The 15,590-nt window shown below is 37.9% G+C and overlaps 1 protein-coding gene across 3 annotated transcripts in view; it reads right to left on the bottom strand.

Annotated features, from left to right (window-relative positions):
* B3GALNT2 (beta-1,3-N-acetylgalactosaminyltransferase 2) overlaps window positions 1-15,590 on the bottom strand; it is an 85,748-nt gene that overhangs the window by 53,404 nt on the left and 16,754 nt on the right. For all 3 annotated transcript variants that reach the window (XM_004712179.2, XM_045297908.1, XM_045297909.1), the window contains exons 2-4: window positions 10,460-10,607; window positions 4,914-5,014; window positions 407-600 (exon numbers count right to left, since the gene is read on the bottom strand). In XM_004712179.2, the coding sequence (XP_004712236.1) occupies window positions 407-600; window positions 4,914-5,014; window positions 10,460-10,607 (443 nt within the window). The remainder of the gene's footprint in view (window positions 1-406; window positions 601-4,913; window positions 5,015-10,459; window positions 10,608-15,590) is intronic.

Raw genomic sequence — 15,590 nt, 5'->3', positions numbered from 1 at the left:
AAGCATATTTGTACATTTGTTGCCATCAACATTTTCAAAATATTTTCTTTCTACCTGAGTCCTTGGTATCAGCTACTCATTTTTCCCCCTCCCTCATGAACCCTTGGTAATTTATACATTTTTTTTCATGTCTTACAGTGACTGATATCTCCCTTCACCCACTTTTCTGTTACCTTAGGACAACTGTAGTTGGCACTTTCAAATCTAATCCAACTCTTTTCTACATATTACACATTTATGCATAGGTATTCTCTCCCAAACCAGCATAATAGTTTCATACTATTATATATGTCATCAATAAGGGTGGAAATTTATCAATTAGAATTATATTATGGCACAGCCACATGCACCGTGAGTGAAAAGCTGATGTTTTTTAAAAGTAAGGGAAGAATTGTATACTACATACCTCCTGTTCTGCCTGATAGAGCTTTACAGTTATGTTCCTCTGGAAACCCGCATTGTTGGCATCATAGAACACACCGAGACTGGTAATAATGATTGGGTAGAGAACACGGAAGCGAACACTGACAACGTGATCTTCAGAGAGTCCTGATGATGTATCTTCAGAAAAACTGAATGCCTCAATTTTCTGATTCAAAACTATGGAATTAATGAAAAAGAATATTTTAAATAATCTATTAAAGACTGTTTTTCTTTTACTTATTCCAAATAATGAAGTGGGTTTACTGAAAAAAATCTAGATAACTATTAGTTACATAATTTTCCACAAATTATAAGAATAAAGAAAATGCCTCCAAAGTATGGATGCTTCTAGAAATAAACTTATTTTGAAATTTAATAGGAAGTTTTCAGCCACATCTAAGCAAATTATTCAACCAACCATGTTGTTTTAATATATTTTTAAAAAGCACATGTGTGCATATACATCTATGCACAACATCAGAGGAAAATATTAAATTTAGAATCAAATGGAAGATATCTACTTGCAATATTTGGATAAATAGGGATAGTAAAAACAGTACTGATTGCAATAATAAATAACCAGTAAATCTGGCCCTGCTCTGTATATTCCTACTTCTTGAGCAACTAAAAATATCTGTGATATGTTGGAGCAATTACCACAGTTTAAAAATCTCGGAAGTCACCTGAAGCAACACTGACAAGCTCCTGCTGTACACTACTGCTAACAGATAGTACACTAAACACAGTGGGCATCTCTGACCACCTACTCCGGGAAAATTAGAAGAAAAATCTGGTGACTTATTTCTGAAAACTTTGCCACTGGAAACCCAGTGGGGCACAGTTTAATTCTGACTGGCATCACCATGAGTTGGGGTAGACTTTCTCCAACTAGTTTGGATTTGGGGTCACTATGTGCCACCATCTTTACTTCTTCACAATTAACCTGTGTGGTTATCGTCTTTTCCAGTTTACAGATTCAGACATGGAACCTGATGTATTTTGTTAAATAACTTGCCCCAAATCACATAAAACGTGGCAGAGCCAACAATAAAAGCCTAGGTTTACTGACTCAAATTTAGAGCTCTTTCTACTCTTTCATAGTACCCTAAGCAGTTATCTTCATAAAATATTTCCAATTATCATAGTTAAATCAGAGGATATGACGGAAGGATTTAATATGGCAAAGAATTTAGATGCCATTTGGATAAAAAGCATAAAAGCCCCAAAGATTATAATATCATATTCTTTGTATATTTTTAGAGCAGTGGTCTCAAAACTCTGATCACAAACCCCATCAGTTAAAAATGCTTGTATATTTATTATTTATTTATATAATATATACATGAAGGGGCTTCAAACAGTTCTTAGAAAAGTACAATAGTAAGATACTTTTACACAAATTTTTTGAAACACTCTCACATATAATACATATATTATACATCTTGAGTATTAATAAAGATGACTTTTTCTTTTTATTTTTTTAAAGATAATTTTATTGGGGGTTCTTACAGCTCTCATAACAATTCATACATCAATTGTATCAAGCATATTTGTACATATGTTGCCATCATTATTTTCTAAACATTTACTTTCTATTTGTGCCCTTAGTATCAGCTCCTCTTTTTTCCCTCCCACCCCTCTGACATTTTCTTATTTTCAGGTAAACAGAAATTCCATTTTATTCTCATAGCCAGTGAGTCATAGAGGACTATTTTATTTCACACTTAATAGATGCTCATTAAAATGTTACTAAACAGAAGAGATAACTCTGAGATAGTTAAAGTTTATTGTGTCAATCTGGCCAATAAACACATGTGAGGTTAATTAAAGGGCAGAGAGATAAATGGCTCGGTGAGCCTCGCCTTTCTAGTTCTAAGGTCTCTTGCTTTCTGATGGTCGGACCAGGGTGCAGCTGACTTAGCCAGTTCCCGGCTTTAGCTGGCAAGGCTCACTTCCTGCAAGATGTCCCTGAAGAGAAACCACATGGACATCTCCCGATGTAGCCCTGGGTGCTGGAGCAGCTATGTGGAGACCCCTGCCAGCACTGAAATGCTTACAAATTCACTGATTCAGCTTTCCTCCTGCAGTCAGCATCATTGCCTGTGTTTTGTGGGATGGATGAGGACTTTGTGGATTGGTGTCAGACATATGGGCTAATATTGGACTTGTGGATTTGGGCAGCACTGGGTTGGGATGTTTTCTTGATGTGCACTTACTCTTTATATAAAACTCTCTCTTATACATGAACTTCTGTGGATTTGTTTCTCTAATGTACCCAGACTAACACAAGCTCCTACCTCATTATATACATAAGCAGAAGGAAAATAAAAGAAGACAATTATATTGCCAAGGGCTGTGCAAGCATTAGCCAGTGTCTAGACTCCACACATATTATATGACAAGAACTTTCCTCTTTAATATATTCAGTAAAGAAAAGATACCTAGAAATGTGCCTACTAAAAGTAATATGGAAAGCACATTCCAACTAGGTATTTTCGATCTACAAAAAGAAAAAAAGAAAAAGCACTTTGAACTTCCTGTATACAGGAAATCCTGATTCTTTGATAATGCCACAAATTAATACTTCTACATACCCACAGTATCATGATAATTAATGCTCATAAAGACCTTAAGATATTAAAGTAAAGTAACTCAAAATATTGTTTTAATAATTAAAAGGAAATTAGGTTCAATATTAATTTATACATTCATTTTCATAACCTAGGTATTACAGAGTCTTGATGGCACAATGGGTAAGTACTTGGCTGCTAATGGAAACTAACAGCCACTCCATTGGAGAAAGATACAGCACTGTTTCATTAAAGATTCCAGCCTTTGAGTCCAATAAGGTAGTCTGTCCTATAATGTTACTATGATTTAAACCAACGAAACAGTAATTTGGGGTTTATCCTAGCTATGGCACATATAAGGATGTTGTTATATAAGAATGGAAAGATCCACTCCTTTATGATTAATGAATAACAGCACTTAAATGGATAAAATTTGATTAATTTTTTATTGTTGTAAAAATATATGTAACATTTGCCAATTTAACATTTCTCAGATATAAAATTTGGTGATATCAATTACATTAAACATGTTGTACAACCATCACTGATATTCATTGCTAAATTTCCTATCACCATAAACAGAAACTCACTGGCTAATTTAAAGGTAGTTTCATTAAGCCTAATTAACTCTAGGCAGCTCTTACATCAGCAATACATTTTACAAAGTTTTTGGTCCTTCAGGAGCTCTAGTGAAAGCTAAAGATACCTTTCTCCAGAAAACCACAAATATACCCACAATTTTGCTTACAACATTAAATTCATGTATGTACTAAAAATTTTACAACATAGACCCAAATATTTGGTCTAATTTATTAAAAAGCTGATAACAACCCAGTTTTAGTAAAAGATGAGTTCTTTAAAATAATAATACTACATACCTAGCATATCCTAGGAACTCTTCTAAACCTTTTACATTTATCAACTCATCTTCCTATCAATCTCTGAGATAGGTAGTTTTATTCTTAATTCACAGTTAGATGATGAGGCATAGAATTGAATGGTAAATAACTGGCCCAAGATCACACAGCTAAAAACTGGCAGTCTGGGTTTAAACTCAAGGAGCTTAACTCTTGAGTCCATGCTTTTAAGCACTTTACTACTACTACCTATGAGCTGTTTACACACTTCTAGGATACCAGAAGCCATAATTGGCACATTTGAGATCTAAAAATGTTTAACCTTCCTTAGAACCACAACTGATCATAATGAAACCCACTGTTATCTAAACTATTCTGATTCATAGTGAGCCTATGTAGGGTTTCTGAGGTTTCTTTATGCAAACAGACTCAAACCAAGACAAACTCATTGCCATATATTGATTCTAACTCACAGCAATTCTACATAGGGTTTCCAAGACTAATCCTTAGGGAGCAAACAGCCTCATCTTTCTCCCCAGAGCAGCTGGTGGGCTCAAACTACTAACCTTATGGTTAGCAGCTCAATATGCCATCAGTGCTTCTGAAGGGAGTGAGTGGCTGGTGGGTTTGAACCACCAACTTTGCCATCAGCAGTTCAATGCTTACTGGACAGCATCACTCACACTCCAATAATTCTAAGATAGCTGATTCACAGCATTTGTATCAGGCCATGCAAATTAACAGGCTGGTGAAGGAAGTAGTTTTCTAAGCGCTCAAGATTCAGTTAACTCAGGATTTATCTATGTATAAGAAATTTCCAGATTTATTAGAATCACACTGAAAAATAAACTTTCCTTAATTTTGAAATTCTATTATCTACAAAGAATCTCCAAAGATACTCTGAATTACTAATGAACATGCTGAAAAAAGGCAAAGAATACATTTGGGGGAAAGATCGGTTTTAGTCTGCTAAAAATAGACTCCCTATTATTCAACCTAGCAACTTTTCCTCAACATCAGAACTGTCTGTGGCTGTCTTAAGGCTGAGAAACAGAAGCCTCACCTGGATTCGTGATGTTGAATAGCTTGCAGGAATATGGGTCTTCCCTATCTTCCACAGGCACTTCACAGCCTTGAGTACCTATAATGAACTTCACAAGCACACTGAGAGATGTGTCAGTATTAACATCAGCTATTGAGCTTCCCTTTGAACATGAATATTTTCTGACACCCATTTCAGAGCTTGTACTCTAAACAAAGTAGTATCCATTAGCATTAATTCCCTAGCTTCCTTCCTCTGCTTTACTAAAGAGTGTACAAGCCAACTAAAAGTTGCTAACTACCAAGTGACTTATGAGTAAGCCCTCTACTACATACTCTATTACGGTGTGCATTATGATGTTTTGTCTGGCTACAAGCAAATGCTTACATTTCAAAGCAAACTACATTAAAATGAACTTCTAATGCCCATACCCACATATCCTTATTTACAATTCCCCTTACTTGCATCCTTCCATTTCAGAAATTATCTCTTCTGCTCAGAGCTCGTTTTCTACAGAAGAGAAGCCTCCCTCTTTTCCTAGACCTTGTTTTATTGGTTACCCTGTAAGTCATGGCTTTTTCTGTACACGTGATAAATATGGAGTCTTTGTGCTAATTTCCTATTTACCTACCATCCTTTCTTATCTCTATCATTTCCTTTTCTTTTTTTCTTAAAAATCATTTTATTGATACTTCAATTGTATCAAGCATATTTGTACATATGTTGCCATCATCATTTTCTAAACATTTACTTTCTATTTGAGCACTTGGTATCAGCTCCTTTCCCCTCCCCTCCCTCCTTCCTTCCCTCCCTCCCTCCCTCCCCTTGTGACCCCTTGATAAATTATTATGGTTTTCATATCTTACACCGACTGCTGTCTCCCTTCACCCACGTTTCAGTTATTCTCGGGGGTGGGGGTGGGGGTATTATGCATCGATCATTTCAATCGGTTCCCCTATCATTCCCTGTTCAATAAGGTCCTATTAACTAAAATTTCAGATTCTGTTGCACACTGCCTACTCATTCTATGAAACAGAAAATTTAGTTCAACACCCACTATTCCACGATGATGCGGCCATCTATGTAAGCAATGATCTGCTGCTGTTAAACTCAATAGATACCTTTCAACCATTACCTACTTGACTGACTTCTCTATGGCTCAATCAAGACTGCCTTTCTTCTTAAAATGCTCTCTGCCCTTCTTTCTGTGACCCTACTCAATTTGCCTCACTTGCTCTTCTCAGCTTGTTCAGTGAAAGTGGCTATTACAACAAAACTTTGGCCACCCAGCTCTTCTAATTCTATGCATTCTTTTCATTCACTCCCCCGGGACAGGTTACTTATTCCCAGGGCTTCAACTAACACATACACATTAATATTCCCTAAATCAGTATTTTAGTTTGGAACCATCTTCTAAGTAAAAGATACACACATTTATTGGTCATTTACAGCTAGATGATTCCAAAGCAGCTATGAACTGAAGCCCACTAGTTAAACTAGCAGGGCTAACATTTAAAGTTTTAGTAATTTTGTGAGCTGGTTATTAAACAGAGCCATTAAAAAATAAAATTATGAAAACGTACAACTAAATATATTATAATAAAAACAAATAAAATCAATGCTCAAAAGAAATAATGTCCTAATTATTTATCTATGCTCAAGGCTATTTATATCTGTGTGATATGCTACTTTGTTATTTATATGCTGTGTATTTTGTCCCAATTGTATGATCAATGGTGTCACAATGATTACTGCATTTGGCCATAGTGTAAAAATTACACTATGGCAACTGGCAAATGCTACATATAAGGGCTGGATATGTTATTGTGTTGACTGTCAAGATTAAAGAAATTGACAGAGAAAATGTTAATATTCATATTAAACTTGAAAAAATGTGATGTGGTTGTAGGCATTTCATTATGAATAGTATAAAAAAATTAAATATTCTTCCAATGTCTAAAAACTGATTCTAAAGAGATACTCCATGGATTAAGGGTAAAATTCTGACATATATCTTAGATGTCATTTAGTTTTATTCTTTATTTTAAAGGGAATATTTTTGTCAAAACTATACTCTTCATCAATTGTAACCATCAAGTGGTTACAGAGATCTAAGTATCAAACAATCATTGAACTGATGAGAATTCATAGTATTGTATATTTTATATATCCTTTATATCAATAACATTTATAATAAACATATACATATGCATAAGCATATTTTCCCTAGAGAACCTGCTAGTAAATATTTATCAGCATAGGTATCTTAACCTCAACACATCCACCACTCAGTTGCTTTCCCATGAAACCTGATCATCTCCTTTAGTTTTTGTTTGTTTTGATCGATGATTCCACTATTATCCAAGTCAGAAAGCTAGCAATGACCTTGGTTTATCTTCTTTTTGCCATGTTCAATGATCTTATTCTCTCATAAGGCCATCACTTTAGTTCAATACCTTTAGCAGTCCTTATTTAACCCTTCCATTTACCTCTAACCAAAACGGTTCTGCACGATTTGGTTACTGTCTGCTTCTCACAGTCCTATGTCTTCTTTTTCCCCTCCAACCCCAACTCCTATATATCTCTGTTTCTCTGCCTTACTATCCATCACTGGCACTCTCTCACAACACACACCCACATATAGCTCATAATCCCAAACTACAGCTTTATAGAACTGTTTGGAGGTTCCTAAACACTCCAAGCTAATTTATACATATTTATCTCACAGCACATATAACATTTCACTACTCTATTACATCTATTTTTTTCTAATAAACTTCAAGTTCCCTTGAGGACATATATTTTGTATTCTACTACACACAGTACTACCTGCATACAGAAGATACTTAACTATTTATTAAATTGACAAATTACAGTTCTGTTATAAAGGATCATAATTAAGGTCCTCCAAATATATACTGACTCTGAGTCCTGGATGTAAAATGCAAATTTTGAAAAAGGCCATAAATACAGAAATGCAAACACTTTCTTTTACATGGATTGTAGTCGTCAGTATGGATTACAACTTAATGTAAAGAAAATCAAAATCCTCACAACTGGACCAATATGTTAACATCAAGATACATGGAGCAAAGGGTGAAGTTGTCAAGGATTTCATCTTGCTTGTATGCACAATCAATATCCATGGAAGCAGTACTCAAGAAGATCAAATGACACATTGCACTGGGTAAATCTGCTGCACAAGACCTCTTTAAAGTGTTGAAAAGCAAGGATGTTACTTTGAGGACTAAGGTATGTCTGCTCCAAGTTTTGGAATTATCAATTGCCTCCTATACATATGAAAGTTGGACATTGAATAAGGAAAACCGAAGAGAAATCGATGCATATGATGTACGGTGTTGGTGAAGAATATTGAAACTACCATGGACTGCCAAAAGAACAAACCCATTTGTCTTGGAAGAAGTATAGCTAGAGTGTTTTTTAGAGTCAAGGATGGCAAGACTTCAAGTACTTCGGACATGTAGTCAGGAGAGACCACTCCGAGAAGGACAACATGCTTGGTAAAATGGAGGGTAGCAAAACAAAGGAAAGTCCTTGATAAGATGGATTGACACAATGGCTGCAATAATGGGCTCAGAAATGTGATCAAGTGTGAGGATGGCGCAGAATCAAGCAGTGTTTCATTCTGCTGTACATATGGTCACTGTGACTCAGAGTGACTCAATGGCGCCTAAAAACACCAAGCAAGGGGCTATAAAAAGTTTGGGGAAAATGAAATGAAAAGATACTAGAATTTTTCCACAAATCTTTTGAAGCCCTGTCATATTCCATCTGTTTCATAAAACAAACCACCAACCTTACTAAAATTAAAGCAAGAAGGCTTTGATGGCAAATGTATTACTGATGAATATCTGATTGTAAATGTTACTCATTAGATTTAGTTCTGAGTCATTCACTCAACACTTGTGAAGTACTTTTCTTTATGCCAGAGTCTGTTCTAGGCACTAGAAATCCATCAACAAAAAAATGCTTGAAGCCTCTATTCTCAAAAATCTCTTTTGGTGAAGCCACACAATTAAAAAATATATGAACAAATAAATTAAATATGTCAGTAGATGACAAGTGTTACAAAGAAAACAAAGTGAATATAAGACTACAGATGGAATAGGTATAGAAGGCTATTTCCTATGGGCTGTCTGCTAAGGTGACATCAAAGCACAAGTCTTAAGGAAGTGATCTGGGAGTAGAACCAATGGTACGGTGGCCCATAGAGGGTAAAGAGCAAATGCAAACTCACTGAAGCAGGAATGCAATAAGTGTATAAGAGCAAAGAAATGTGACTGGTGCAGCTAGAACCAATCAATGAGTGAAAGAACATGTAGATGGGTAAAAGATTTAGAATTTCACTCAGTAAAAAAGCAAACAGTGGAAAAATATAAGCTAAGACCTGAGATAACTTGATTGATTTAAAAGGATTGCTCCAAAAAAGTAGATGTAGACAAGAAAAGTGGAAAATAAAATGCAGAAGAACAAAAATACAAGTAGTAAGTTCAGGTAAGGAGACTTCTGCAATAATCTAGGACTTAACAGTGGTGAAGATTGTAAGAAGTCACATTCCAAATATGATCTAAAGGCAGCACCAACAAGATAAGCTCATCATTTGGATGTGGGGTGTGAGAGAAAGAGAGTCAAGATGACAGTCAAGTTTTGTCTGAGCAACTAGTAGAGAGGAGTCATTATTTTCTGAGATGGGGAAAATTATAAGAAATTCATGCTTTAGAGGATAGTGATGATTCTGAGGCCTTCCCTTCTTTGCTGGGTAATAGATTCTATTATAACGGTCATGAACTAAAGAAATCTGTCTTGAAGAGGAATGAAAACGATGAGAAAGATAGAAAATCTATAATATAATATTTATCACTAGGGACAAGAATATTCACAACTTCAATTTGTCTCTATCTACTCATTCACCAAAGTGTCAGTTGACTGTAATCCGGAAAAGGCCTCTGTATTTATCATCTAAGCGTCTTCACATAACTCTAAGTCCAGCCTTACATGCTTGTCTTCACTAACTCATCACTACATACTGCATACCAGTCACACTGACAACAAACTAAGGCCTTGCACTCCTGGTCAATAACTGAGCCACTAATGTCAATATGAGCTTACCAAAGCTCATCCCAGGAAGGGTAGTAAAAAAATAAAATAAAAAAGCAAAATTATACATGGTGAAACACACATCTAAAAAGCACTATTGTAAGTGCATCTCTGTGAAGTTAGTAAAAGGTATGTTGAGACACAAATCACAGTGAAGAACTATATAAAATATTTTAGTATTAATATTCTCAATCAAAATGAAGATAAAACAACAAAACAAATTATTTATAAATACTAGGTATGTTAATCAGTTAATACTCTCCAACTATTTTTTGGCTTAAAACCTCAGTTAAATTTACTTTTGAATTCAATTATAAGGAAGAAATATAAAATGAAATAACTATTTCTTCTGAGAAACAGGTTGTACATCTGAATTAATATCTCTAAATTAAGCTTTTCAGAATTCTTATTTCAGAAAATCATGCAAGGTACCAACTCAGAAAACCTACCGTTGCCTTAAAGTTGGATGCTGTATTAAATGCTTCAGCCAAGTGCTTCGTATCACTTTTCGAAGTCCATGATTATTTCGAGCTGACAATACACCAACTACCATATCATAGTGAGTGTCTTTCCAGTGAGGATTTAAGGCCAAATGATCTAGTAACAAGAATAATAAAGCAATGTAAGCTATTTATTTCAAAATAATACGTACCCTTTAAGAAGAAAATAAATAAATCACCCATAAACCTACCACCATAATATAACAAATGTTAATATTTTGGTGTGTTTCCCCCCACCATCCATGAATATGTATGTATTCATACTCACATCCAACGGTAAATTCTTCTACACCAAATAGATGTTTGTGGTTAGGATTCAGTTTAGAAGTGGTGCGAGTATGTGGTTCAAGAGATGAGAAGGTGACTTGATTGGGTAAGCCTACTGCATATGACCTCTTTAGAATATTGAAATGCAAGGGTGCTACTTTGTAGACTTAGGTGTGCCTAACCCAAGTCATGGTATTTTTAATTGCCAGACATGCATATCAAAGTTAGGTACCGAATAAGGAAGACTGAAGAAGAATCAATGTGTTTAAATTATGGCGTTGACGAAGAATAGTGAAAGTACCATGGACTGCCCAAAGAACACACAGATCTTAGAAGAGACTTCCAGGAAGATGGCACTGATGTAGGGTCAGCCATCTGCAATTCCCTGTGAGTGGTTGCCAGATGTGCAGGGGAAGGAACCAATTGGAGGAATTTAGGCCTAGCCCTGGTCTTGCAGTGTCCGGGGGACCTTTTGGCGGTTTCTCCATAGATGGCTAAGCAGTGCTTGCCATGACACATGCCTCCTGCATGGCGATCCCTGTTGCCTCCCAGGGTGGGGGTGACACAGCAGGGGTTTCCTGGTTCTCCCCAGCCCCTGAAACCTCCCTGCACCACGATTCTCTGTGGCCCACCACCACCCACGCATGTGTTGAGGTGCCCTGTGGTTTCCATACCACCAACCAGTGTTCCTGGATCCCTTGAGTGCCTCCCTCCTCAGAGGTTCCCTCCTGTGACCACCGCCCCCGCCCCCGCCATGGTCTCGGAGCCTCAATGCTGCCAGCAGCCACTACCCAGGCATTCTGCAGCCGCTCTCCTCCTTCCCCACAGTCACCAGAGCCCAAAGAACTGCTAAAACCTTCTTTCTGGCCTCTCCAGTCACCGGAGCCTGAGGGTCACTGTTGGCCACTTTCTTGGCTTTGTGGTTCTGCTCCCCCTCCTATCCTGAGCACTACCAGCAGCTGCTTCCTGTGTGTTCTGCAGCCACTCCCACATCCTCCCCCTGTATTCACAGGAGCCTGAGAACTGCCTGTAGCCACTCACTGGGGTCCCTGAATGTGTTCCCTCCTTCTCCCCGCCCAGTCACCAGAGCCTGAGTGCTGCCTGTCCCACTACCAAGGCTCTTCACTGCTGCTTCCCCCTCCTTCCACCTTGGATGCAAGAGCCTGGAGTGCTGGTAGCAGCCACCCCCCTGGGCTTTTTGCATCTGCTCCTCCATAATCCTCCTGGCTTTGCTGGAACCCAAGCATTTCTAGTGGCTGCTTGCCAGGTTCTGCAAGCCCACCAGCAACTCCCTGCACCCACTAGCCATTCCCCGGACATCCCCATGGTTGCTGGCCATTTCCTGTGTGCACCACCTGCCTCTTGGGATCCCTATGCCCACCAGCCTTTTCCTGTGCCCACAGATCACTTCCCATGCCCCCCATGTCTTCTGGCAGCCTTCTGCAGGCCACTTTCCTGGCTCCCCCACGCTGGCAGGCCATATTCTTCACCCACAGGCCACTTTCTGGGTCCTCTCATGCCTATAGGCTATATTTTCTGTGCCCACCATTCTCTTCTCAGGGTCCCTGCACCCACTGGCTTCTTCCTGCCCCTACAGGCTGCATCCCAGGCTCCCACACACCTGTGGGTCACTTCCCGCACCTGCAGGACACTTCCCAGGCCCTCTGTGTAAACCATCTACCTCCTGCATCCACTGGCTGCTTCCTGGACTTTCCAGGCCTATGTGCCACACCCTGTACCTGCTAGCCACTTCCTGGGCTCCACACTTCCCCTGGCTACCCCTGAGCTCCCCACATCAGCTAGTCACTTCCCATGACCGCTAGCTGTTCCCTGGGTCTCTGCTGCCCCAGATTCCCAGAAACATGGTGCAAAGCTCCAACAAAATGGCATGCAGACAACAGCCCAATCTGAGCAGCCACTCCACAAAAGCAAGAGAAACAAAATGCAATGCCGGAGGAGGACCTGAATCTAACAATGTACATACAAGAAGACGACTTGGAACCACCACAGAACATAATATTCAGTATGCTGATTAGAGTCATTTAAGATATGAGGGAATCAATGCAGAAAAAGGATGAAATAATAGAGAGGATTAAGTCCACATACCATAGGGGAATACAAGAGTTAAGGGATGATGTAGCAGAAACAAAAAGACAGTAAAAGACCTCACCAAAAGGCTAGAAGAAGCAGACAACCACATTAGAGATCTTGACAATAATGAAGCAGAATCCAATAAACGTGAAAGACAAATAAGATAATAACAGAAACTGGAGAAAACTTGAAAACAATGAGCGATACTATGAGAAGAAACAATATGTGAAGAATTGGGGTACCAGAGCAAGAAATCAACAGTAAAAATTCTAGCATGGGAATTCCTGGAAGAAAACTCCCCAATATAAGAGAGGATCTGACAATTATCTAGGAAACAGAAAAGACACCAATTAGACCGAATCCCAGGAAGAACACACCATGGCCTATAGTAGTCAAATTATCCAATTTGAAAAAGGAGAAAATCATAAGGGTAGCTAAGAAAAATATGAAGTCACCTAAGCGTAATCAGATAAGAATATGCTCAGACTTATCATCAGAAACAATGAAGAAGAGGAGAGAATGGAGTAGCATCTTCAGAGAGTTGAAGGAGAATAACTGTAGCCCAAGAATCATCTACCCCGCTAAACTCTCCATCAAAATAGAAGCGGAGGGTAGAGTTTTCTTGGATAAGGAACACTTTAGATAATTATGTAAAAAGAAAACTAGCACTACAAAGATTACTTCCCAACTCACTTTGGACAGATGACCAATGTCCACAGAACACAAACACGAGACCACCGCACAGTACAACACTTTCCAGAGGCCATGGCACTGAAAGCAATGCTCAAGTCTTCTTTGACCCAACAGGAAAAAGAAGGCAAGTATGAACCTTCCACCCATACACAACACACAATTAAGGAGGTAAGTAGGAAAATACCTAACACAAAAGGTACCAGATGGTTGCAAAAAACCCACAGATGGATGTAATTACTCTTAATGTCAATGGTCTGAACTCAGCCATAACAAGACAAAAACTAGCAGGGTGGATTGGGAAACAAAATCCATCAATTCGCTGTCTGTAAGAGACATAGCTCAAGCTCACAGACAAACACAAGTTAAGGGTTAAAGGATGGTGAAAAGTATATCAAGCAAATGGCATTCTAAAGAAAGCAGGAGGTGCAATTCTAATTTCTGACAAAATTGATCACAAGGTACAAGACATAACAAGAGATAAGTATGAGCACTATATAATGCTTAAGGGAGTAGTAGCCCTTGAGCATAATAAACATACACGCTCAAAAAGAGACCCGTGAAATTTGTTAATCAACTCCTTCAAGAGATGAAAAAATCATAGGACCAACAATCATAGTAGGATACTTCAATACATGCTCTCCAAGAAAGACAGATCAGCAGGAATGAGGCTAAGAAATGAGGCTATAGAAAGAACTAAACACTACAATCAGGCAACTCAACCTGATATATATATTCAGAGTTCTCAACCCCAATGCAAAAAAATACATATTCTTTTCAAGTGCACAAGGTACATAGTTGAACATAAACCACATGCTTGGGCACGAGTCAAGCTTGAATAATTCAAACATATAGTGGTCACACAGACTTCCTTCTCTGACCACCACGCCATAAAGCTGGAAATAAACAAATGAAAGAAAAGAGTGCAGAGGCAAATATATGGAAGCTAAACAACGTACTTCTGAAAATGGGATTGTGTTGTGGCTCAAAATTAGAGACGAAATTAGGAAGTTTCTAGAAACTAATAAGAATGAGAATACATCATATCAAAAGGCAGTCATGAGAGGATGTTTGATAGCAATAAATGCACATATAAGGAATGGTGAGAGACTTATGGTCAATACCCTAACACAAAACCTTCAGCTGCTGGAACAGAGTCAACAGAATAATCCATCTAATGGCAAAAGAAAAGAAATCATAAAAATTAGGGTGGAGATAAACAAATGGGAAAACAAAAAACAATGGAAAAAATCAAATCAGTAAAAAGTTGGTTCTTGAAAGGATAAACAGACTTGACAAACTACTAGCAAACCTAACAAAAGATAGGAAGGAGCAGATATCAAGGATGAGGGATGAAACAGGGGAAATTAAAACGGACCCCAATGAAATTAAAAGACTAATTACACTGTATTATGAAAGACTGTAATTCAACAACTTGGAGGACATGGAAAAATACCTGGAAAAACAAATGCTCCACAAGTTAACTCATATAGATGTCAGTAGACCCATAGCAAAAGGAAAAATAGGTAAGGTTATTAAGGAAATCACAACCAAAAAAAGCCCCGGACCAGATGGATTCAAACAAATACATTCCCAATGAATAAGGGGACCCAACAAGGATGCCCCTTGTCCACACTTCTATTCAACATTGTCTTGGAGTTCCTGTCTAATAATATAAGACAATGGAAGGACATCAAAGGGATATGGTTTGGGGAAAGAAGAAGTAAAATTATTGTTTGTTTTTTAATCATTTTATTGGGATTCGTACAACTCTTTATCACAATCCATCCATCCATCCATTTCAAGCACATTTGTACATTTGTTGCCCTCATCATTCTCAAAACATTTGTTTTCCACTTGAGCCCCTGGTATCAGCTCCTCATATTTTCCCCTTCCTCCCTGCTCCCGCCTCCCTCATGAACCCTTGATAATTTATAAATTATTATTTTGTCATATCTTATACCATCTGATGTCTCCCTTTACCCACTTCTCTGCTGTCCCCTCCCTCATGAACCCTTGATAATTTATAAAT

Source organism: Echinops telfairi, unplaced genomic scaffold (genome assembly GCF_000313985.2).
Source record: "Echinops telfairi isolate 266 unplaced genomic scaffold, ASM31398v2 ScPeMD7_7424;HRSCAF=8462, whole genome shotgun sequence".
Classification (NCBI taxonomy): Eukaryota; Metazoa; Chordata; class Mammalia; order Afrosoricida; family Tenrecidae; genus Echinops; species Echinops telfairi.
Note: the sequence above shows the minus strand (reverse complement) of the source record. Positions and strands in the feature narration are given on the sequence as shown.